At 42.0% G+C, this 26,873-nt stretch overlaps 1 protein-coding gene across 1 annotated transcript in view; it reads left to right on the top strand.

Moving 5' to 3' along the window:
- The first annotated feature begins 5,011 nt into the window (after window positions 1–5,011).
- The window catches only part of LOC140471359 (growth/differentiation factor 11-like), a 35,040-nt gene continuing 13,178 nt past the window's right edge, over window positions 5,012–26,873 (top strand). Inside the window, exons 1-2 of the mRNA XM_072567395.1 lie at window positions 5,012–5,745; window positions 25,913–26,286. Of these exons, the coding sequence (XP_072423496.1) occupies window positions 5,349–5,745; window positions 25,913–26,286 (771 nt within the window). The 5' untranslated portion in view covers window positions 5,012–5,348. The remainder of the gene's footprint in view (window positions 5,746–25,912; window positions 26,287–26,873) is intronic.

Below are 26,873 nucleotides of genomic sequence, written 5' to 3'. Positions count from 1 at the left end.
ACCTCCAACTCCAAATCATTCATTCCCAGACTCTCGAAATTGTGCATGTCTTGAGCTACTTCCCTTCCCTCTGCATTCTACAGACATTTAAAACCCAAGCTGGAATGAATCGTGCCCCCACCTCTCTGAATCCTGATTGTGTGGTGCCCTGGCCAATAGGCCTTGCTTCATCACGTGACTGAGGGAGCACCCTTCCCCTTGAGAACTGAGGGAGTGCTGCAGTGTCAGAGATGCCATTTTTGAGGGGAGGACACATGAGACCTGTCTGCCCTCTCAGATGGGATGTAAACAATCCCGCGGCACTTTTGGAAGAGCAGGAGGGGGATTCCACCCTGGTGTTCTGGCCAACACTTATCCCTCAATCGATATGCAAAAGAAAAATGGGATAGCTGGTCGTTATGACATTACTGTTTGTGGAAGATTGGTGTGTGTAGATTTAAAATAAGCAGTGGATCATCAGTTCGACACAATGACAAAAGTCTACGTTTCCTCCACACCAATAGAAATGACACTTCAAAACTACTGCATTGGCTCGAAAGCACCCTTGAAATAAATACGACAAAAAAAACGAAAAATTGCTGGAGAAACTCAGCAGGTCTCGAAGCAACCATGGAAATCAATCTTCAGCGAAAACCAACTCTGCTTGGGAAACTTCATTAGAAAGTTGCAATAGTGTTCAGTAGATGGCAGGCTGTGCCTAGCCCCCGCCGATGTCAGGACCAGCACATGACAGTGACCCAGTCCTGCAACCTGCGGAAGACAGGGGAACACACTGGGCACTCCGTCTCCACAATTTGCTCGGGGCGCCAACCTGCAATTCATCAGTTTAAGAAATTTCGTCTTGTTAAAAAGTCAGCATCTTTTTTACCCCCCCCCCCCTCCCGCCCTTTTTCCCAGATTTAGCCAGATTAGGAATTGGGGAGACTGAGAATGGAATTCCATACTGTTTGGGGAGGGGGGGGGTGTAGGGTCAGAATTAAATTCAAGGAAGTAAAGTTGATTTTCTATCAGACAGCTGGAGGGCGATTCTGCAAATGAAACGTCTAAAAATTACCAAAGCCAGGACAAATGTTTATTAAAATAACCGCGGGCTTGGTTTTAAAATGACTAACCAGAACGGCTTTGTTTTGGAGCGGGTGGACTAGCACTGATCAGGTACAGAGGGACAGCTACTGGGGGAGGGTGGAGAGGGCAGAGGGCGGCGAGAGAGGGGGGCTCTCAAAGGTCTCAGATAAAGGGCGTCTGGAAAAGGCTCTCCGACAGAAATTGCTTGTCTGGCGAGCAGGATGATTTTGTGTGTGGGGTGGAGTGTCTATGTGCAGGGCAATGGGAAGCATGGGAGAAGGTTACAAAAGTGAGGATTGCATTTGAAACGTCTCGACTTCTGAATTCTACTGGGCTTAAAAAAAAAGGTATCCCTCGCTTCAGATGGACGACCAGGTCAAGGACAGGGTCTCCGGGGGGGGGGGAGCCTCGGAAATCGATGATTCCTGCCCCAAGGCCTCTCATCCATCAGCTGAGGCCCAGTCATTTCCAGAGACAGGCCGAATCCATCTTGATTCAAAGGTCAGTGCGAGTCCGAGCTGACGCGCACAAAGACAGCAGCACAGGACGGCGACAGCACCTCGAAACAGAGAATGGTTTCACAGAGTGTCCGAGGCACCGCCAGGGGGCGGCACTGGGAGAGAGATTTCCCAGAACGACTCCCCCGCGGGCTCTCATTGGGTTCAGTTCTTAGGACTGATCCGGAGAAACTCGGCAGCGTCTCTGGAGGGAGAAACAGAGTTAACGTGAGTGGGGTGGGGGTTGGGAGGGGAGGGTGGGGGGAGAGCGTTAATCCAAGAGCCAAGCCCGACCAAGATGGCATGTCAGGAAGCACTTCCTCAGGCAGAGGAGAGCTGCAATCTGGGACACTCTCCCAAAAGAGTTTGTTGAGGCTGGCTCGAGGAAAGGGACACCACTTGGACATTTAAAATCAGTTGATGATAGATTTTTGTTCATTCAATTCATGGGGCGGGTAGTTGGAGTTAAAATATCGATCAGCCAAGATTTGACTGAGTGTCAGAACACGCTTGAAGGATGGCCTCCTGCTGTTCCTGTGTGATAGGCTGGAGGAGGGGAGGGGCTGAATGGCCTCCTTCTGTCCCTGTGTAACAGGCTCGACGAGGGGGCTGAATGGCCTCCTGTTCCCGTGTGACAGGCTGGAGGAGGGAGGGGGGCTGAATGGCCTCCTGCTGTTCCCGTGTGACAGGCTGGAGGAGGGAGGGGGATGAATGGCCTCCTGCTGTTCATGTGTGACAGGCTGGAAGAAGAGGGCTGAATGGCCTCCTGTTGTCCCTGTGTGACAGACTGGAGGGGGAGTGAGGGGGGGCTGAATGGCCTCCTGCTGTTCCTGTGTGACAGGCTGGAGGAGGGGGGCTGAATGACCTCCTGTTGCCCCTGTGTGACAGGCTTGAGAGGGAGTGGAGAGAGGGCTGAATGGCCTCCTGCTGTTCCCTGTGTGACAGGTTGGAGGAGGGGGTGCTGAATGGCCTCCTGCTGTTCCCTGTGTGACAGGCTGGAGGAGGGGGGGCTGAATGGCCTCCTGTTGTCCCTGTGTGACAGGCTGGAAGGGGAGTGGAGGGGGGGGGGCTGAATGCCCTTCCCCTTTCGTGAAGCGAAGGGACTTGGTAATGAGTTTGCCAATTGCAGTTCGAGAGTTTGATGTCTGTTCAGGACGGGGCTGTTAAGCCAAGGGTTCCCACGTCATTGTTGCCTGAAACTGTACAAATCAATCGCAGGTCGGCATCTTTCTGAACCACAACCCCAGACAGAATCCAAAAGCGAGACAGATGTACCACTAAATCATTTTAAGTATTTTTTTTCTGAACGCATTAGAAGATTATATAAATCATTTGATACCAACCGGGTTTCCATGATCTCCTCCAAGACTCCTGTTTCCACACAGAATGGAAATTCTCTCCGAAAATCTGACTTGGGGTAATTCATTGCCGACCAAATCTTCACCCTTTTGCTGTTCTTGCCCCTGCTCGTGTCTTCAAGTGATTGCAGGATACTCGGAGCCTGGACTTTTGTCTTGTTCCCCCACCCCAGATTTTTTTTTTTGAAAAGATCAACTGAATCCAAGACTCAAAACAGTGAACCATCTCTCCCAACAAGCGATGGCTTTGGGTGGTCAGCTGGAAGTTGCAAGCCCGAGAGCGATAGATTTCTGATCGGAGGCTGAAGGTGGTTGGATCGAAAGAAATTCCCGTTCAAAATAAAATCCTGCGGATGCTGAAACTCTGAAATAAACACAGAGAATGCCGGAGAAACTCAACAGGTCTGGCAGCATCTGTGCACAGAGAGAGAGAGAGAGAGAACGCAGAGTTAACGTTTCGAGTCCAGTATAACTCCTTCGGGCGGTTGAAGGGTCACTGAACCTGAAACGTTAACTCTGTTTCTCTCTCCATAGACGCTGCCAGACCTGCGGAATTTCTCCGGATCAGCCATGACCCTCTTGGGATAGCCTCCGAGATCACTCCACGGATTTGCTTTCGTCCCAATCAGTTTGCTGTGTTCAGCCCCGAGCTATCTGTCTTATTGTTTTCGATGTTAACATGTTGTTTTCGGTCAGAATGCACGTTCATTTAAAATCCCTGGCTACACCCTGAAGTGTTCGGAAATCCCAACCCCAGCGATGGAGGGATTTCATCGCAATGAACCCCGGTGACTGTCTGGTTTGCAGAACGTCGCGTTAAGACGCAATCTGAAAGCATTGTGTCCGAGAGTGAACAAGCTGAAAACTTGGTCAGCTCCTCTCACCTTTGGATGGGGATCCAAGCAAACCGGAAACCGATTCGTTCTCTCTCTCACACACACACACGACTCGTTTTTTTTTAAAAAAAACCAATATTGATAAATCCGATAGAATCGTTTTAGTAATTTGACCCAATGATGGAGGGAGCCAAAGTTTGGCGAGTGATTTCATTTATGTCAGGGGCACCACCCAACATCCCGTTTTTTTCGTTTTATACACAAACCTGGTCACAATTACAACTCGGATTAAATGCCGGGACAGTTCACACTGAAGTCTTGACTGATTCCATCGAATAATTCATGAGCTAGTCCTGTTTCACCTCTATAAACCCAAAGACGAGAAACGTTTTTCTCCTTTATCGACGACCCGAGAAATATTATATTTTTGTTTGTTCTGGGACGTTTTCCTACATTACAGGCGCTATATAATGAGAAGTTTGTTTTTATTGATCTTGTCGAAAACTGCGGTGTTTCAGGCGGGCACGCTCCTCTCCTCTGAATCTAAACCCGATAACAATGATCCTTCAATAAAGCACTATCCCGAGAGGGTTCACTCCAATCTTACATTAATAAACACGTCGAGCAACATTGTTTGAAATGTAGGAATTGCAATCGCTTTAATAACAACGAGTAACAGCGTGACGAGGGGGGCCAGTAATTAATGCACATTTGTGGTTAAACGCTTTTGAAACAGACCTGAACTTCGTAACAAGGTGAATCCAAACTGGGAGAGAGTCTCGAAGTTTAGTACACGATAAGCAAATATTGTCAAGACCAAAATGTCCCGTCCACACACACCCCTCCACTACTATCCGCAAGTCGACACTGCTGCAATTGTCAATGTCCTGCATAATTTACCAGCTCCCTCCCCCCCCAAAAAAATCCCATTGATTATTTCACCAACTTAGTGCTGTCCATTTCGGGTCAGTATCACAGACACACGAGTACCTTGAGCGTGAAAGTTGACTTAAAAGGAACAACAATTTAGAGAGAAAAGCATAGTCAGACAAAACAGAAATCTGAAAAGAAATCAGAAACTAAACGTGAGGACAATGTCGGTGATTTATATACACGCTTAGGTGGTTCAGGAAAGGTACCGTCACTTAAAGCAAGGAACATGAACCTGTGTCCAAAGCAGTAAACACTCCAGCTAGCGCACCTGAGAGCGCAGGAAGTGGGCTAGGAGAGCGGCTGAGAGCAGCAGAATGGCCTGAGGGGGAGAGCAGGTATGCTGAGACTGAGTGCGCGGTAACAGGACGAAGGTTAATTGGCACTGACACAAGGCGATTTCTTATTTTCTTTCGCTCTCCTCCCGACAGCCAGAAAGCCTTTTGTTTGGCTCTTCAGCCAATCCTGGATTTTTACGACACCATAGTTGTGGCCAAAGTTGTGATATAAAAAGGGGCGCCTCCGTAGATCACTTATCATCCACCAGCGTGTCACTCACCCACTGTCCTCTCCTCTCCCGGCTACAGTCCGGATTCCAGAACTACTCATTTTCAACAGGGCATAACACACACGCGCACACACACCCCCCCAACAAATAGATCATGCATAAATCACACGTTTTCTTTTGCCTGCTGGTGTCTCTTGGATTGACAGCCAGCGATGAGCCAGTTTTGGAGAAGGATTTGGAAGCTAGGGAAAGGGTCTTAGACCAGGCGGAACCTGGGAGACAAGAATGCTCAGCCTGCTTATGGAGGGAGCACAGCAAAGCTCTGAGATTGGAGTCCATTAAATCTCAGATCCTGAGCAAGCTGCGCCTGAAACAGGCTCCCAACATCAGTCGGGATATTGTCAATCAGCTCCTGCCCAAAGCCCCCCCTTTGCAGCAACTGTTGGACCGATATGATATTCAAGGGGATGACTGCCTTGCCAAAGAGCCTCTTCTGGAAGACGACGAGTATCACGCCACGACAGAAACTGTCATTACCATGGCCACCGAACGTGAGTAACCTCCGTGCCATCTTCCACACGTTGTGCAATGATCACGCCGACCGGCTCAAACAGATATTAAAGGGTATTGGGGAGCTCAGTCTCCGAAAAAGGTTATCTTAAAAACTTTCATCGTGGCTGTCTGTGTAACAAGAGTTAAATATGAAATGTTGCTATCCAAGTGCTAACAACTTCGTGTTGTTGTATCAGACACCTCCTGGTAGGTCTCTTAATAAGGAAGCGATGTTTTGAACTATCCCCTTAGCAAACAGTAATTTCCAGGTTGTAATCCACATGCCAATTCCATACGCAGCGATGATCTGGGACTACGTTTTATGCAACAACTCACGAATCTATAAAACTTGAAGTAATTTTAGACTAGTTTTTTTTACCGGAATATCAAATTAATTGCCCCACTGTTAATAAACTAATCTCGTACCGACGATTTCTAGGTTTTTATCCGAAACAACTTCTGTTCTGTCTTAGATAAGATATTACAGGAAGTTCTATTCTACAGCTTCAGGTACTGTCACAAACTCTAATTCCTGAACTATCTTTTATAATAGTAATTTCAGGACATAAAAGATCACGGTTATTTTTACACTGTTGTTCATAAAATAATAGCAACTTCGGCAATTTAGATCATAAAATAACAGTAATTTCTAAATTATAATTCAAGAAATATCACAAGTTCTAGACGAGTTCGTTACACTATTACAAAGCCAACTTTAGATTATATTTGATAAAATATCAGACTGTAGAAATTAGGGTTATTCAAAATATCGCATGGCAATGTCTAGGCTATAGTACATGAAATATTGCAAAACCTCAGCCGTCATTTCTATAGGTCGCCAACTATAAGAAACAGTAATTTATTGACAATAGTTAATTAAATGTCAAATTTCTAGATTATTGTTGAGAAAAAGCATAAGCAGTACCATGAAGATTATTATTCATAAAATAATAATTTTCAGAGTTCATATGACTATAATGTCTCAGACCATTTTAAGATAGCTGAAATGTCTAGATTATTGTTCATAAATTATAAATAACCATTTCTGGACTATATTTTATAAAATACCACAAACTAATTTCGAGAGTATAATTCACAAAAAAAATCAAATGGCAATTTACATTAAAAATCACAAAAGGTTATTTCTGTAGTCCATACAAGCAATAATTCCTAGGCTATAGTTCATAAAATATCACAAAAAGTAATCTCTAAGTAATAGATCTTACAATACTATCACAAAACACTAACGTTAAGTAAAATTGAGGGTGCAGTCTACCGGGTTCTATTGAACACTGCACAGCCAAGCGTCCTGTTTGCTGTCAAAGGAAGTGGGGGTCACTGTTTGCCTCACTGGCAGTGCATTGGAGTTTGTGCTGCAGGGGAAGTAGGAAAGCAAGGCTACTATTTGTGGAGGTGAAAGCAATCCTGTTATGGAGACAGGAGCAAGTTGTACAGAGGGTGGTTGATGAGAGAGTCGTAGCTTGGAGGAAATGCTGAAGAGATTGTCCTATATTCAGGTAAGTGTCCCATCCTTTGCATATATGCTTACTGCTTGGACATGGAAGACGTATTTCTCCCCTGCACCTTCAAGGAGAGAATATTTGGGTGCATTCATCCTTTTGCTGCTACGCTTTGACATAGAATAATTGCAATGGGCGCACAGTAATAAAGCAGTTTCCAGTTCCATTCACTGAGCACCTCCAAGATCTCCACGCCAGTTTACAAAGTCTTGACTTCAACAAGAAAAGTGATTTAGGTACAGGGTGCTACTTGGAGATGATCAGAGGAATTCCCATTGTCTCCTTTTCCCTCTTCTAGTTGGAAATGCAATTGGAGAGAGAGGACTAGGATAGGCATTGGTTGGGGATAGTTGGAGGTGATGGCAACTATAATAGATAAAGCAACTGAAGCCACTTGGAATTCAATGTGTTGACTTGGATGGGTTCAATACCACCAACAAGAAAACATCCTCCATTGATTTTTGTCCTTTCATACTCTTGACTCCATTTCATCACTTTCATGACATGGGTTGTACTTGCCAAGTGACTATATGTATCACACCTCAGTATCTGAACTGTTTTAAGAGCATGATCATGTCTAAGCACTGCAGTCCCCGTTACTTTTTTCTTGGTAGACTCCTGCTGAAATGATTCTGGATTAGAATGGTGCTGGAAAAACACAGCAGTTCAGGCAGCATCCGAGGAGCAGGAAAATTGACGTTTTGGGCAAAATCAGGAATACGAAATGAAGTGAGACAGATTGGTTTCAGGAACATTACAACCGTTTGAATTAGCTAGAACCCAGAGACTGCAATTTGTCAGTTAGAGGAAGGGGACACTATGAATTAAGTGAGGGGCAAATTGAGGTGACAGGATGCCACATGTCAACAATACAGGCAGGGAGCTGGTATGACACTGGGCATGCATTCATTTGAAAATTGATGCAGGGATAAAGAATGGTATTTGCTATTGTTTGAGACTAATGTACAGTCTGCAGTCTCTGGTAAAGAACAGGTATTGGCATCTCTGTGGTCACTTCAGTCAGGTCGCATGGCAAAGAGTGTGTGACACCTTCTGAAATCTATAGGAGAACCCCCAAAACTGAGAAAACAAGTAGCATTCTCATAGCAATATGAATGACATCCATTAAACCTTAGACACCCAATCTTGTTGGCAGCAGACTGAAAAGACTGGTCAGCTATTTGTGGAGAAGAAACAGAATCTGTTTTACCCACATCCAATACAGACTGCCTCATGTGCTGATCAGAGGGTATCCAGACTGGATGCTAAGTCATGGTGCTTGGCAGGATTAAATGGTCCAATTGTGGTTCATTTTCAATGCAACCTCACCTCCTTCCATTCCACCCAGTGCCCTCAGACAGATTGGGAAAGTATCTGAGAATGAATTGGCATTGGCAGTCATTGCAGACCATAAGACACAGGAGCAGAATTAGGCCATTCAGCCCATCAAGTCTGCTCCACCGTTCAATTAATCACAGCTGATCGAATGATCTTTGCCTTCATGTTCCTCCATTTTCCTCATAACCTTTGACTCCCTTACTGATTAAATATCTGTCCGTCTCAGCCTTGAATATACTTAATGGCCCAGTCTTCGATGGTAAAGAATGGCACAGAATCACTCCCCTCAGAAGAAATCCCTCCTCCTGCCTTACTCTGGGATTACACTCTTTGGTTCCAGATTGTCTCACAAGGCAAAACAACCTTGCTGCATCTACCTTGTTAAGTCTACCAAGAATGTTGTATGTATCACCTCTCATTCTTCAAAATTCCAACACAATACCAACCTCTCCTCAGATTTCTTCCCCCATGCCATAGATCAGCCTAGTGTTCCTTTTCTGGACTGCCTTCAATGCCGGCATATCTTTCCTTGGATATGGGGATCAACTGTTCAATGTATTCCAGCTATGGTCAGGCGTGTGCCTTACATAGTTTTAGCAAGACCTACCTATTTTTATACTCCGTTCCCTTTGAAATAAAGGTCAACATTACATTTGTCTCCCATATTACCCACTGAACGTGGATGTGATGCGATGTGATTTTTGCACAAGGACTCCCAAATTCCTTTGTGCTGTCATGTCTCCATCGAAATAATATTCAGTTCCTCTATTCTTCCTGCCAAAGTGCATAACCTTACATTTTCCTACATTATGTTCCATCTGCCAATATCTTGCCCACTCACTGAACCTGTCTGTATTCCTCTGCACAGTCTTTGTGTCATTTCATTAGCTACCTTCCCACCTATCCTCATGTCACCCACAAACTTGGCTGCAGTACTTTCACTTTCCTCAACCATGTCATTTACATATATTGGAAATAATTGTGTTCCATATTGCACTCCACTGGTTACAAGCTGCCATCCAGAAAATATCTCACCACTGGCCCCGCCCACATCCTAATACTAGTTAGACAATCCTCTATCCATGTTATAATATGCTACCTCCAATCTATGGGCTCTTATTAAGTAGTCTAATGTGTGGTACCTTATCAAATACATTCTGAAAATCCAAATATATCCACTGCCTTGTCTTTATCTATCCTGCTTGCTACCTTCTCAAAAAATTCTCAAGGATTTGTTAGATATGATTTCCCCTTCGTGAAACAATGCTGACTCAGCTGTAGTATGCATTTCTAAGTGCTCTGTTATTCCATTCTTTATAATTGATTCCAAGGTTTTTCCAACAATAGACATTAAGCTACTTAGCCTACAGTTATCTGTCATTCATTTCTTTTCCTTTCAAAATAAAAGACATTCCATTGGCAGGTTTCTAATCATCTGGCATTTTTATAAAATCTAAGAATTCTTGGAAGATTACTACCAGTGCACACATGATCTCTGTAGCTCCTTCTCTTAATATCCTTGGCTGCATCCCATCAGGTCCATGGAACTTATTGGTCTTTAGCCCCACTGATTTCCCTAGCACTTTTAGCATCGTTAATATGTTTCCTGAAACAACAAGGACATCACATCACATTTCCAGAGTCTGAAGACACACCATCTGAACACGCTCAGACTATCTAACCTCAATTTGCCGCTGTAGGTAATCCTCCAAATTAGGGAGTATATGAACTCAGCCCAAGACAAACATACCTCATTGAGGGTCACCAAGAGTAATCACAAGTGTAGGGTTTATACCATATCACCTATGCACATAGCATAGAATAAGTGCTGACCTTATTTTAGCCTTTGGAAGGAATATGTAACCTGTTCTTTTGACTGCTAGCAGTAGTTCTTGATCAGCATTCTGAAGTAAACTTCCAGCCAATATATGGCATCCATGTTAGCCTATTTCTGCTTCCTGTCAGCCTACCCATGACTTCCCACACTCACTCTTCTTTGACGTCATAATTTTATAGCATGCAGATAGTAAATGCTTCTGGAGACTTTTGCTGAGGTGTAGGGTAAACCTGACTAGTTGAATAGTCCATACATAGGATGAAGAATACACCATTAAACACCACAATTTTGTTCCAATGGACTCTGGAATCACTACATAATTCTGGTGTTTTCCATGCAACTTTAGGTGGCTCAGTGCATCTGCCCTGTATTAACATCTGGTTGGAGATCATCGACCTTAACTATAAATGGTAACCTAGGCATCAAGGTTAGTCATCTCAATCCATGCCCTTTATGGAAAAGATTGCACTCAATTACTGTTCAGGTGGCGTCTGACCACAAAGGTATTGTCATGTATCTTAGTGGCTGTCATCAGGAAACAGTTATGATGTCCCTCTTGTGCAGGCTCCCAGAAAGCTTGAAGGGAGACACTAGCTGCATGATTTGTAGGAGAACAAGACTACCTTCTACAATCATGAACCATTGATCTGGACACCACTGCAAATGCCCTTAAGTGCAAGAGCAACTTGACTTGAATATCTAAACATTTGCTTGTGTTGTTATTACCGTCTTTAGGAAAATGACACCTTGCGAAAGAGCCTACACAAATGCCACAAACATGGTCCAAATTATAATAGATATCATTACAGAGGCTTAAACAAATCAATCCAAACATTAACATGTTAAGCACACTGAATACATTTGATTAACAGCTCTTGCGCATTTAATGTACATATTTAAATTTTGCTTTGGTCCTTTTGTTTGGAAATGATATCTCAACCTGTCTTGCAGGATTGAGCAGTTTGTCTGAAGCTATTAGAGAATGGGAAGATGCTAAGAAAAATGTTATTTACTTCAATGATTGATCTTGTTGAGCAGATAAATGATATAATGGAGATTATAGGAGAAGGTTCTCCTAGAGTTGTGGTCAGAGACACTGAACCAGACAAACATCAACAGTAAAAACCCAAAAATATAACCAGTTTTCTCGAGTGTCAGCCCTTCTTATCCAAGTTAAAGTAATTCTCATCTTCCCTGTTTGGTTAGCTCCAGCTTGCAATACAGCATGAATGATCATGTTTAGTACAGCAATCTAAACAGTTTGTAGGTAAAGAAAAAATGAAGGAGGAAATAAAAATATATTAAATGTTTGATGCAGAAGTAGCAAATCATTTTTGCAAAAGAACAGTTCTATGTCCATATTACAAAAAATTATTTTAAGCTACAGTGTCTAAGATGCAAATGGTCATTTTAAGTTATATTTTGAGTGCAAATCACAAAACATTTTACACAATAGATCCTATGTATTCATCAAAAAGTCATTTTCTGTTATAGATCAAATGTAAATACAAAGTGAATTTATACTATGGATCACATGCAAGTTGCAAAGTAATTTTATGCTGTATATAATGTCGCAAAGTCACTTTATGCTGTCGAATATGTAAGCCGCAAAGATATTTTAAGCTATACTCTGTATGTGCAAGGCATTTTGCGCTATAGTTTATATACAAAGATTGCAAACATAATTTCTTATTCCATAATTCAAATGATTGTAGTACAGTACATACCTTTCAATACTGAAGTTTACTGCTTAATGTTGTAAACAGCAATTTCTAAGTTATATTTCAGATCTGATTATTATTTCTGGGTAGTGTTTTCAAGCAGAAGTGTGTCCATCAGCAATTTATAGACCTATAATTTGTATGTTAATAAGACAAATAATAATAATTGCTATACTATGGTTCAATGGTTAATATTACAGTAATGTCTGTGATATAGTTCATGCAAAGAAATTGCAATAGCTTGTAGACTATGATAAACGGTCATTTCTGGACTATTGTTCATGCACAACAATAGACAGACATTTCCAGGTAGGTTGTTCCTTGAGCAGGAAAATCAGTTTGAAATAAATTGTTTGAGTGTGTTTCTTGAAACATAAGTGAATGAGTGAACAGAAACCATATTACTTGAGTATTTCAATGACAAGGTATTTTCAACTGGAAATCCTCAGGAAAAAGCTGACTCCTTGAAGAGAGGTACTTCTGTCGCTGAACCTTTTGGAAAATATCACTTTACCAAAAAAAAACAAACAAATAAGTGGAGAAAGCTCTGCGATATTTTGGTTTACAAAATAATCCCAAGGGGAAAAATATAATTGTAATGATTTGGCATAAAAGTACATTATCTCTGAGAGATACAGGCCACAGAGTTCTGCTTTCCAGGTGATAACCAGACTTTTCTTCGTTCCAATATCACAAGTAGGAGGTGTGTTGACCTCCTATATTGATAATTGATACATGGCAGAACACATACACTAGCATTATTTGTAGCACAATATATTTTATTTAAAATAGGATCCTGTGATTTTGCAGGACCAGTTCGCACTTTTAGAAAAGATATGGGCGTTGCTAGCAAGGTTACCATTTATGCCCATCTCTAGTTACCCTTGAGGTGGTGGTATGTCTTCCTGAACTGTAATTCATGTAAAGGTATGCCTGGGTTGTTAGTAGAGAATACAAGGATTTCACATCTAGAAATATCTTGGCATCCAGTCAGACCAAATACTAAGCACATAACACACTGTGCCCTCCAATGGATATTAAATAGTTAATTCAAAAATAGCATATTGATTCCTAAGCTAATTAAATGTGGTGGGTTTTTTGTTTTCCTTTTTTACTTTAAGTACAAAAGTTAAAAGTTTCCATCAAACCTTTCACCACTTCAGTCATTGACAGATTAATTTACTTTACTCATGCAGATGAAACCATCCAGAATCAGTAAGTGCTTAGTGTGACCCCATTACAATTAGTCAAGTACTGAGACCCTGCAGAACAAAACATACACTTGACTGGCAACCAATGCACCACCTTAACTACTTACTCTGTTACTGAGGCACAATGGAAAGAGTGTGTACCATCTACAAGATGCACTGCAGAAATTCACCAAGAGTCCTCCAACAGCACCTTCTAAACCCACACCTCTATCACCTAGAACGAGAGCAATAGATGAATAGGAACACCACCATTTCCAAGTGAAGTTCCTCTTCTAAGCCACACACCATCCTGACTTGGAAGTATAGTTCAAAGTTTGGGAGAAGATTTGTAGCTCGGGTGCTCATTGTTGTGGTTCTGTTCGCCGAGCTGGGAATTTGTCTTGCAAACGTTTCGTCCCCTGTCTAGGTGACATCCTCAGTGCTTGGGAGCCTCCTGTGAAGCGCTTCTGTGACGTTTCCTCCGGAATTTATAGTGGCCTGTCTCTGCCACTTCCAGTTGTCAGTTCCAGCTGTCCGCTGTAGTGGCCGGTATATTGGGTCCAGGTCGATGTGTTTATTGATAGAGTCTGTGGATGAGTGCCAGGCCTCTAGGAATTCCCTGGCTGTTCTCTGTTTGACTTGTCCTATAATAGTAGTGTTGGAAGTATAGTCATCATTGATTCACTGTCACTGAATCAAAATCCTACTCCCTTCTTAACAGACTATGGGTGGACCTTCTTATTGTTTTATGGTATATGGCCATTGTTTGCTACACATTTCTAATTGTCCAGAGGGCAGTTAAAGTGGATCTAGAGTCACGTATCTGCCAAATCAGATCAGAACAGTAAATTTCCCTTCCAAAAAAGCATAAGTGAACCAGATGGGCTTTTGTGAAAAAAACAGTGGTTTCGTTATCATGTCAAGGCAAGCTTTACACTCCAGACTTTAGCGTTTTATTGTTTGAATTTAAATTTCGCCAGATACATTGCCTGAGCCTGGATTTGTAATCCAGTGACATGAACACCATCACACGCACATGGATTGTGATAGTTCAAGGTGGTGAGTCAGTATCATCTTCTCAAAGGTAATTAGTACATGTTGGCCTAAGGGGCTCTTGTGATGCAGTGGTAAGGATTTGGAATCAAGCTCCACCTGCCCTGATGGACATCACAATATGTCCAAACAAAATAGATGCTGGCCTTACCAGTGATTCTCACATCCCGTGAACAAAGGGAAAAATGTAAAATGGATGAAAGTTCAGAAAATCTGCACAACAGGCACAAAGCATCTGTCTTTGTTTTTATTATTACACTTTTGTTTCAGACAATGACTGGTGTAAAGCAAGGGACATTTAAGCGAGAAATCTATGTTGAGCCATTTCCTTTTAAGATCTATCTTTATAGGACTGTTAGCAGTTTTGCAGGTTTTTGTTGTAGAACATTATTCTAAAGCAGCATTTTGAGAAAAACTAAAATGAAAATATAATAGCAATTACATTTTGGACATAACTCAATTAATAAATATGAGATAAATCATTTTAGTTTAGGTTGTTTTTAGAACGCTTAAAGTTGCCTTAACATATGAAGATGTGTGATAATCACACTAGTCTCCTGATCACAAAAATGTGAGAGCTAGCACAAGTGTGCAAAATACATTAATGACATACAGTCAGATTCTAGAGAGATAAAAGAGAAGGCTAGTGCATTGTACAGAGTGAAAATACTTCCCATTTTATCGGGGAGGGGGGAATAAGAACCTTTGAAGTGTTATTACCCATGAAATTGGCAGTGTTTGTCTTGTCTGTTTATAGCACTTTCCCACCCTCTTTTGAACATTTGAACCAGTATAAACCAGATCATAACCTGAAGGGCTGAGATTCCCCCCCCCTTAAAGATGCATCTCTCCCTTTCCACACTTTAGATATTCATTTAGAAATCTGACACGAGTACAAAGCGAGAGATTCTCCTGACCGATCGCCGGGAAATGGCTTTTTTTTTAATGGATGACGTCTCATCGGACGCTGCGGCTTGTCCAGTGGGATAAGAAATCGTAGAGGTTAATTAGTTAGGAAAGCTATTTATCAAACCTGTGACCCCATGAACCTTTAGCTAAGGGCCTCTCGAATCTCAAAAGCCGTGAAGCACATACATGAAGTAATGTACTGGTTAGTTTAAAGCTTCATGTATTTTTGTCAGGAGAATAACAAACTCCTGGGTCCTCTAGAAGAGGCAAAATATGGAGACTTCCTATTTTTTTCTAACAGCATTTCCTTCTGCACACCAGGTGCAAAGTATGTTCCATAGGACAGTGCACATGGGACTCTCACGCTTTGTCTGTGATCAGTACAAAGAAAGTAGAGGTGTAGCAGTGGACAGCTTCATGCACACAGTGACACGATACTAGGCACAGTGGTGTAAGGTGCTGAACTAATCACCCACACCCGTTTGATTTGAATTAAGTTTCAATCTGTAAACTAACCACGAAGGTGTCAGTTTATTGCGAAAAAAAAATCTGAATAGGTCACCAATGCTCTTTAGGGAAAGAGACATCCTTAACTGGTCTAGTCCAATTATAATTCGAGTTCCACATAAAATTGGACTCTGCAGTGGCCCGCCAAATGCAAACAGTTGTACAAAACATAAGCAGGAACAGCAATGAAAGCCAAACTTGCCAGTGACACCTGCCTCTTGAGAATAAATTAAAAAAAACACTTCCCCGAATCACTTTATCTGCCCAATGGGACCGGGGTAAATATATTTAGATTGCATCAGTAAAAGTTTATTTAGGGTGAATTTATAGAACAGGAATTCTAGAAAGATTAAGAAAAATGACCCGGCAGAATATTCTACCGGAAGTGCTGAAAGGTCTAATGCTTTTCATCTCGTTTGTTTTTAGTTCTATTCCGGACAGACCTTTTGAGAACCAGGTGATTTTTTGTAGGGACAGAGATATGGGGTCATGACCCCCCGTCTCTTAGATAAGGCAATTTAACTGCAGATGGGTTGGGACTGCAGCTGACCAAGTGCCCTGTGGCTGCAGGATACTATTCAATAGAGCCGCACATACTGGGGAATACAAATCCCAGTGCAATTCTCTGCAGATGTCAATGGAACAAGATTAACCCTTTATGAAATGAACGCACTGGGTACTAAAACAATGTTACAGTGAATTTCATTTGAAGGTTTGTTAGTTAATATAGGACACTTGGTTTCTGGATTCATTGCTTAACTCAGAGGCTGAGCTGTGTAAATTAACTCAGCATTTAAATTCCTGTCAGAGCATTTTTTTTCCCCATTTAGTAAACGGTGGATGAATAATAGGTTTCCTGTAATAAACTGCAGATTGTTTCTCTGTTAAATCACAGTAATACTATGGTGCTGTCAATTAAGTTATTGATGGAACAGAACAATATTTTAGAAACTAAAGAGGAACTTGCTTAGCTGATTGTAACCAATATTTAAGATGGACTTTTTAGTATTATCCTCCCACCTCCCTGCATACTTCCCCACCCGGTATTGCTCCTAAAGCAGTGTTCTACATTCATTAATTTAAGATGAAGTATCTAAGTGTGGCACCTGGATCCCACCCTGGTTATTAAGTCAACTCCGTACAGATGTTTTCTAACCAACTTGTTTAGAGAAGCTATTACACATCTATGGAGCTGGGACTTGAACCCAGGCCTCCTCAGTCAGAGGCTGTTGCTATTACAATGCAAATCGAGAATCAAACCTGGATTTTTCATAGGCTGCAGAGCTCCTCTTAATTAGAATTACAGGGACAGATTGAGTTTTGTGGTTAGCCTTATTTGTATCTATTCTCTCCGTCACCTTCATGGTTAGCAGAGCTTACTGACTGCTTTCGTCAGTTGACACAAGTGACAGGGAGGGGCTTTACCACATCAAACTGGAGTTAACCTTCGCATGATCCTGAGAAGTGGTGACCCTCAGGTTAAACTACCACCAGTCGTCTCTCTCTAATGAGAGAGCATCCACATGGTCCAGTAGAATCGTGGTCGGCTTACTTTTGTTTTACTGGAAAGGGATTTGGCTCTTTTAATATGTCGTCCTTAGTTACGTGACTATGAGGAAACAATAAGTGAACACAGTGTACTGCTTTATATAAACAATAAGCCTAACCAACCTTCAATCAAACTTTAACCAAAAAATGGCATACACGCCTCACTTCATATGTCAGTCGTTCATATGCCCCATTTTCTCATTCGCTCCCTGTACTTATGCCGTGTAGCCCCCCAGGGCATATTTTGTCACTCTGTACTCACTCAGCTTAACCCCTGGGCTTGTGTTTTTTCTCTCTCTCCCTCTCTCCTCATCCTGTGTAACCTCTAGGTCCTATTCTCCATCTCTGCACCCACCGATTAACTCCTGGCCATTTTCTCTCTGTACACACCTGGAGCAATCTCTGTTCTGTTTGCCACCTCTCTGTACTGACCCTGTGCAATTCATGGTTGTGTTCTATCTCTCTACTCTCACCCATATAACCACAGGACCAATTTCCCCTCTGTACTCATCCTGTGCACCCTGGAACCTGTTCCCCTCTCTTTTGGCATTCCACTCTTAATATATTTATATCCTTCCTTAGCCAAGGAGACCAAAACTGCACACAATATTTGTGATGTGATCTCACCAATGCCAAATACAATTCAAGCATAACCTTACTTTTATGTTTAATTCCTCTCATAATCAAGGATAATAGCAGATGGAGTTTAATTTAGATAAACGTGAGGTGCTGCATTTCGGAAAGGCAAATCAGGGCAGGACTTATACACGTAATGGCAAGATCTTGGGGAGTGTTGCTGAACAGAGACCTTGGAGTGCAGGTTCATAGTTTCTTGCAAGTGGAGTCACAGATAGACAGGATAGTGAAGGTAGCATTTTATTGGTCAGTGCATTGAGCATAGGAGTTGGAAGGTCACATTGTGGCCATGCAGGACATTGGTTAGACCACTTTTGGAATACTGTATGCAATTCTGGCCTGCCAGCTATAGGGAGGATATTGTGAAACTTGAAAGGGTTCAAAAAAGATTTACAAGGATATTGTCAGGGTTGGCGGGTTTGATCTGGAGGGAGAGGCTGAATAGGCTGGGGCCGTCTTCCCTGGAGCATCAGAGGCTGAGGGGTGACCTTATAGAGGTTTACAAAATTATGAGGGGCATGGAGAGGGTGAATAGACAAGGTTGTCTCCTAGAAAGGGGAGGGGGGGGCAGGGTTCAAAACTAGGAGGAAATAAGTTTAGGTCAGCGGGGGAAAAGATTTAAATGGGACCAGGGGGGCAAATTTTTCACTTGAAGGTGGTGCGTATATGGAATGAGCTGCTCCAGGGAGCAGTGGAGGCTGGTACAAGGCATGCGGATGAATATATGAATAGGAAGGGTTTAGAGTGATATGGGCTAAATGTGGCAAATGGGACTAGACTAATGTCAACTATTAGATTAGCACAGACAAGTTGGACTGAAGAGTCTGTTTCTATGCTGTACAGCTCGAAGACTCTTAAAGGATAGTAGTTGATTAGCTTTCTTTATTACTTGCTATATTGTGACTCATGCACTCAGAATTCTGCAATTGCTCTCTATTTAAGTAATGCACTGCTTTTTATATTCTTGCCAAAATTAAAAGCTTACATTTTCCCACATTGTACTTCATTTTCCAGATTGTTGCACTCCCACTCAACTTATCTATATGCCTGCAATGGCCTTCAGCCCTCTTCACAACTTACTTTCCAACTGATTTGTAACAATTGCAAATTTAGCCACCACTCCCTTCACAGAAGTCATTGATATAGATGGTGTAAAAAAAATTGAGGTCCCAGCACACATTTCTGTGGGATTCTACTCATCACATTAGAAAGAGACCCATTTACGCATACTGTTTTCTGCTAGTCACGTTTATGTTACCTTACTACACCATGAGCACAGTCATCTTTTGAGGCACCTTATGAAATGCTTTCTGGAAATTTGAGCACAGCATGCTGTACTCCATTATCCATAGCACTTCACTCCCTCAAACTTCAATAGATTGTTTATAAACAATTTCCCTCTCACTAAACCACGCTGACTCCTCCAGATTACTTGGAGTTTTCCAAGTGCTCAGCTATAACCTTCATAATTATAGATTCTAACATCAGAGACCCGGGTTCAATTCCCACCTCAGGCGACAGTCTGTGTGGAGTTTGCACATTCTCCCTGCGTCTGCGTGGGTTTCCTCCGGGTGCTCCGGTTTCCTCCCACAGTCCAAAAATGTGCAGGTTAAGTGAGTTGGCCATGTTAAATTGACCATAGCGTTAGGTGAAGGGGTAAATGTAGGGGAATGATTCTGGGTGGGTTGCTCTTCGGAGAGTCAGTGTGGACTTATTGGGCCGAAGGGTCTGTTTCCACACAACCAACATCAAGCTAACTGACCTCTCATTTCCTGTTTTCTGCATGCTCCCCTACTTGAAGGGAGGAGGTTATATTTGCTATTTTCCAGCCCGATGGAACCTCTCCCGAATATAGCAACTCTCTCTCTCTACTCACCCTGTGCAATCCCTAGCTGTTTCCTCTCTCTGTCTGTCTGCCTTTGTGTACTCACCCCATGTAACCTTGGGCCCTGCACTCTTTGTACTCACCCTGTCTAACCCTGGGTAGTTTTCTAATTGTATTCACCCAACAGTGACATAATTGAATTAGGCATTCTGCAAATCTGATCATAAATTTGCATTGGACCAGCTTGTTCTACTTAGTACTTCAGATTTCTCATTTACCAGTTCCTGAGCGGAAGCAATCCCTGACAACACTGCACAATGAATAACTAAAATCCAACTGTTCAGTGGTTGCCAGACTATTTCCATTGCTGGCAAAATTAAAGCAAGGGGCCAAGTTCTTAGCTTAAAGTACTGGATAGATGAAAGGGGAGGTTAGGAGTAACTTTACAGACAATATTGCAGTGTGCAGTGTCACAAGCATGATCAATGCCAATTCAAAAACAGCATTCAAATTTGTTCTGGATCATTTTTGAAGGAAGAGTAAAAGATTTGGGCCAGAAACAGAAAAATTGAACTGTGCAAAATGCACCCTTGGAAAGGATCATGAATTCAACAGAAAGAAAAGGCTCTTCATGTGCTAAAAGTTCAACACATACATTTTGAGGACACCTTATGAATGAAATAAATGGGAGGTGCTGCATTTTGGAAAGGAAATCTTAGCAGGACTTATACACATAATGGTAAGGTCTTAGGGAGTGTTGCTGAACAAAGAGACCTTGGAGTGCAGGTTCATAGCTCCTTGAAAGTGGAGTCACAGGTAGATAGGAGAGTGAAGATGACATTTGGTATGCTTTTCTTTATTGGTCAGAGTATTGAGTACAGGAGTTGGGAGGTCATGTTGCGGCTGTACAGGACATTGGTTAGACCACTGTTGGAATATTTCATGCAATTCTGGTCTCTTTCCTGTCGGAAAGATGTTGTGAAACTTGAAAGGGTTCAGAAAAGATTTACAAGAATATTGCCAGGGTTAGAGGTTTTAAGCTATAGGGAGAGATTGAATAGGCTGGGGCTGTTTTTCCTGGAACGTCAGAGGCGACCTTATAGAGGTTTACAAAATTACAATTGGTTGGTGTATTGGGTTAAGGGCTAGGGTTGTAAACCACTACAACTCTGCAAGCTAGGTCGGACTGAAGCTTAATAAGTCTTTTTTCTCCACTGGCTGCAATGTTGATACAGGGCGGTCTTAACCTAGGTCATGGTGAACCAATACCCAAAGCACAAAAGGAGGTGTAATTTGCCTCCAGTCTGCCAATCAGCACCATGCAGACAAAAAAAAAGTCAGGCTATTGCGATCAGCATGTTATTGGGCAGGGTAAGTGGCAACTGCTCCAACAAAATCCAGAGTCTAAACAACACAGAAAACACCAACTCACAGCAGAGAAGAAATTCAAGATTCTCAGATTCTCCAAGTTCTTTATCCTCACAATACCCTATCAAGTAGATCAGTCCCTTGTCTAGTTCCAATCCGCATTTTCTGTTCCTTTTTTTTAATCTTGTAACCTTGTGGGTCTCTATTTCCTGGGTCATGTTTAATTCTCTTTCACACTGAAAGAACCAGTACAAGTAATATACAGTATAGAATAAATAGGATATCCTTTATTGTCACATGTTCGCAAGTACAGGAGTACAGTAAAAAGTTTACAATGGCACCATCATAGGTACAAATCTTAGATACAAAAAGGGGAATCAAACAGAAAAGCAGTTGCATTACCTTTAGTGATTCATAGTATAAGTTCGAAATATGACAGTTAAAAGGATAGGCATTAGTCAGATAAACAAATTACAAATAAACATTGCATTAGCTTAGCGCAGGGGTTTCCATACATGGACTGACTGCCTATGCCATGCCCCAGACCAACAGCCGTCCTACTCCACACCAGCACTCAGCTGCTCCAAGGTACGTTTTCTCCGGGACATGACTCCTCTCACTGGCCTTTGCTCTGGGACCTGCCTCCGGGGCTAGCCAGCTCCTCCATTCCCCTTCGGGTAAGTCCACGTCATTAGTTGAAAAAAACACACAAAAGGAGAGAAAGAAAACAGAGAAAAAAAGAAATAGAATGGGCAGAGAAGTGCTCTGCGGCCATATATGATCTTGCGAAAAGTCATTTGGAAGCAGAGAAAAAGTAATTACTTTTAACGTGTTTCCTCTCAAATTCCCCTCAATTCCCAGAAAGCATGATTCACAACTGCATAGAGGCTATTAAAATGTGAATTCAGAAAAATCAAATGACTTGCAATTCAAAAAGAAAAGAAATACAGGCTTGCTTTTATATCACACTTTTCACAACCACTGAATGTCTCAAAGTGCTTTACAGCCAATTAATTACTTTTGAATGCAAGAGTCAGGAGTAAGCTAACTAAAGAGGGGCATTTTTATTTCCCATTACTCAGCAACTCAATGGATTTAGTAATGGACAGGAATGGGAAGTAGAATCGTACCTATCAAGAGTCAGTTTTCAAATTACAAACAGTTAACATAGTATCTTTCAGAAAATACAAACTGTATGATTCTGCTTCACTCACCAGCAATTTAATCATTCGGTCATTCACTAATTGCGATACAGCAATTCAACCGAATAATCTCTCTCTCTCTCTCTCTCTCTCTCCACTCCATTTATCCTACATTCACAATGCCCACAAACACTGCCCATGGTTAAAGGATCCATATAGCAGTAACTGTTCCTCAACATTGTCTTGTTAAATCTATGACTGGCACCTGAATAGATACCTTATTGCAGAATCCCAGATCCTATGGTATTCCATTCAACTATGTCATTTGAATACTCATTTTTGTGTACACTAATCACATTCACAGCAGTGTTGAGAAAAGGGCAGTATGAACTTTGGGTGCGAGCACAAACCATGAGTTTGCCACATTATACATAAATTTGATTTCCATTTCTAGTCAATGGATAGGGAGACTGGGTAAGGGGTCTGTAATCAGCATTTAATTTGATATTGTCTATTTCAAATTAATCATCCAAAAATTTAAAAACAAATTATTCACAGGGAATCATGAGATGAAGTGGAATTGAGAGCCATTAGAAACAGGTTTCTTTTGTAAATTCCCATTATGAAATCATACACTTTGTTCTTATTTAGTATGATAGTTTAGTTTTGAGGTTAAAATGTACAGATAATGATTTATGTACTAATTTGGGAAGCAGGGAAGTTGAGTTTTATTGACATTTAGGAGTTTCCCTGTTGCTTGAAGTAGCTAGCACCACTAGTGAGAAGATACAATTCTTTTAATATTTTTCATGGGGTGTGGACATCACTGGTAAAGATTTGCTGCCTACCCCAATTGCCCTTAAGATGGTGGTGGTGAACCACCTTGAAATGATGCTGTCTACCTGGTGTAGGCATATGCACAGTGCTATTAGGGAGGGGGTTCCAGGAATTTGATCCAGTGAGTGAAGGAATAGCCAAATAGTTCCAAGTCAGGATGGTGTATGACTTGGAGGGAAGGGAATCTGCAGGTGCTGGTGATCCCATGAGCCTGGGGCCCTTGTCTGAGTAGGTGGTAGGAGGTTGTGGGTTTTGAAGGTGCTGTGTCTTAGCAGACTTGAGATGTTCCAACGTATCTTGCACATGCTACACACTGCTGTCAGTGTGCTTCAGTGGCAGAGAAGTAACTGTTAAGATGGTGGAAGGAATGTTGGTGGAATGGTATGGCTTTGTCCTGGACGGTGCTAAGCTTCTTACTATCCTCTGCATAATTATGAACATCTACCCTGATGTTTCTGGACAAACATTCCTCACCACCTCAAAATTCAACATAGATCATCAGACCATATCTTCCATATCCATGGCCACTTCCACCTGGAAGGACAAGGGCAGCTGATATGTGGGAACACCATCAACTTCAAGTTTTCCTCAAAGCCACTCTCTATCCCGACTTGGAAATATCTTGCCATTCCTTGACGGTCACTGGGTCACAATCCAGGAATTCCCTCCTTAATGGCATTGTGGGTCAACTTAAAGAACATACACTGCAGCAGTTCAAGAAGCAGCTCACCAGCACCTTCTCAAGGGTAACTAGGGATGGGCAATAAATGCTGGCCAGTCAGCAAAGCAAATGAATTTTTTAAAAAAACTGTCAGAACGGGGAGTGTTCCATCACACACCTGATTTGTGCCTTGTATATGGTAGACATACTTTGGCAGAGTCAGGGAAGGAGTTACCACAGAATTCCCAGCCTCTGACCTTCTCTTGTAGTCATGTATTCATATGACGAATTCAGTTTGGTTTCTGGTCAGTTGTAGCCCCATGATATTCAGGGATGGTAATACCATTGAATATCAAACAGAGGTTGTCGACTCCCTCTTGTTGGAAACAGTCACTACTTGGTACTGGCACAAATATTATTTACTACTGAGCAGTCTAAGCCCGAGTGATATCCGAATCTTGCTGCAAATAGATCCAGACTGCTTCAACACTTGGGTTGTTGTAAATGGAGCAGACATCCCCACTTCTGATTTTATAATGGAAGCAAGTTCATTGATGAACTGTTTCATTTCAGAAGAAGATGAAGAGAAACCTTTCTTTTCCCGTCAGAGTCTTAAATATTTGGAACACTTATCCAGAGAGTGGAGGAGGCAGAATTATTGAATGTTTTTAAGGCAAAGGAATCAAAGAACATAGAACGTTACAGTGCAGTACAGGCCCTTCGGCCCTCAATGCTGCGCTGATCCATGAAAATAATCTGGTGCCCATCTAACCTATACCGTTCCATATGTATGTCCAATGCCCATTTAAATGCCCTTAACATTGGAGCGTCTACTACTGTTGTAGGCAGGCCATTCCACGCCCCTACTACTCAATGAAGAAACTACCCCTAATATCTGTCCTATATCTATCATCCCTCAATTTAAAGCTATGTCCCCTCGTGTTAGCCATCACCATCCGAGGAAAAAGGCTCTCCCTGTCCACCCTCTCGAACCCTCTGATTATCTTATATGTCCCAATTAAGTCACCTCTCAACCTTCTTCTCTCCAACGGCCTCAAGTCCCTCAGCCTTTCCTCCTAAGACCTTCCCTCCAGACCAGGCAGCATCCTGGTAAATCTTCTCTGAACCCTTTCCAAAGCTTCCACATCCTGCCTATAATGCGGTGACCAGAACTGTACACAATACTCCAGGTTAATGGGTAGGTGAGTTGAGGCCATAGATTAGATTAGCCTAGCCTTGATCTTATCGAAAGGCAGAGTCGACGCAAGGAACCAAATGACCTATTCCTGCTCCTAACTCTCATTAGGAAACAGCTGAAGAATTAAAACACAAGATATTGAGTTTCCATTACAAGCGGCACATGGGAACTTAGAATGAACATGCAGATAGACATTTTTATTTATATGCATGTTCCTTGATCACCTGTGTTGTTGCACTGGAGATAATGTTGAAATACGATAGATGAGAGTATAATGTTTTTATCAAAGGGTGGTTATAAATTTGCATCAGACGGGTTCGGCAAAAAAAAAACACAATTTGTTGTAATAATCACATTAACTGGCATTTCTCTAGATGGATGTTATAAATCCAGAACTACTACAGTGAATTATTATTCTGTGCTCTACATCTTTTCCCACCACTGCAGCTCTCACATTATTGAACACTCCTTTTCGATAAGTATCTCTTTGATCTATCAGTATAGTTTCTGCAACTTACCAGAAGCAGCAACCAAACAAACCTATCCATAATGCACCAGAATAGAACAATGAAGGAACAGTTTTAATTTTAATACTTGGAAACTATTTTCTGACACTGCATTCCACAAGTTCAAAGGGAAACACTCTGAATAACAATTGCTTTCTTGTCTGAAATGTAATGCTTTATGTCTGGATATCTCCCTGCCCAGGAACCAGTTTAGATCCTGATACTTTATCAAAGTTGACATGTTTAAGATGCAGACTGTTCTCCTTTGCATAATAAAACTGCATAAAATTCTATGGTTGGATCAGATTAATATCCAGTCAGATATGTATTAGTTGGCTATGTTTACTTCTGTGATTTGTTTTTTTTGTAGCTGAACCCTGTGTCCAAGTGGATGGGAGCCCAAAATGTTGCTTTTTTAAATTTAGCCCCAAAATAACATTTACAAACTTGGTGCGAGCTCACCTCTGGGTTTACCTGCGTCCAGTCCTGCACACCTCCACTGTGTACCTGCAGATCCTCAGGCTGAAACCTGTGACGGAGAAGGGCAGCAGGCACTCACGGATCCGATCCTTAAAAATAGACTTGAACTCCCGCAATGGGCGCTGGCAAAGTATCGACTTTAAGCATGTGCTGCAGAACTGGTTCAAGCAACCTCATGCCAACTGGGGCATTGAGATCAACGCCTTTGATATGAACGGCAATGACCTGGCTATCACATCTCCAGGAAATGGAGAGAAGGGACTGGTGAGTACAGTTCACTTTAAGTCCTCTGTATCAAGGAGATACAGTTTTCATGAGGTTCAAAGCATCACACACATAGGGTATGGCTTTGGTGACTGAAGACATCACAATATTACTGATCATGAATGGTAAAATTAAAGAAACAATTTCAACTGGCAGGCAGGTCAGTAACTCCAGGACACAGATTTAAGATCATTGACAAAAGAACCGGAGGGATAGGAGGAAAAAACAAATGCTTATGCAGCACATTGTAATGATCTGCGATGCACTGCTTGAATTGGACATTGGAGAGGGAGGACTGCACGGCATGGCTGAGCTTTTTCATAGTTTATTGTTACTGTCTATTTAAAATATTCTGAAGAAAAATTACTGCTCATCTGATTAAAAATGCTGGTGAGTGTAGCACTGTTAAAGCCTTATGCACTGAACCACAGTAGTGGCAACATGTGTTTGAGCTAACACTGATGCCAAAGAGTTGTTCCACACAAATAAGGGCAAAATACTGCTGATGCTGGACATTTGAAACAAACACAGAACACTGGAGAAACACAGCAAGTCTAGCAGCATCTGTGGGAGAGAGGGGGGAAAAA

Source organism: Chiloscyllium punctatum, chromosome X, assembly GCF_047496795.1.
Source record: "Chiloscyllium punctatum isolate Juve2018m chromosome X, sChiPun1.3, whole genome shotgun sequence".
In the NCBI taxonomy this organism is placed as follows: Eukaryota; Metazoa; Chordata; class Chondrichthyes; order Orectolobiformes; family Hemiscylliidae; genus Chiloscyllium; species Chiloscyllium punctatum.
The sequence above is the reverse complement of the archived record's forward strand: the minus strand, read 5'-3'. Positions and strand labels throughout refer to the sequence as shown.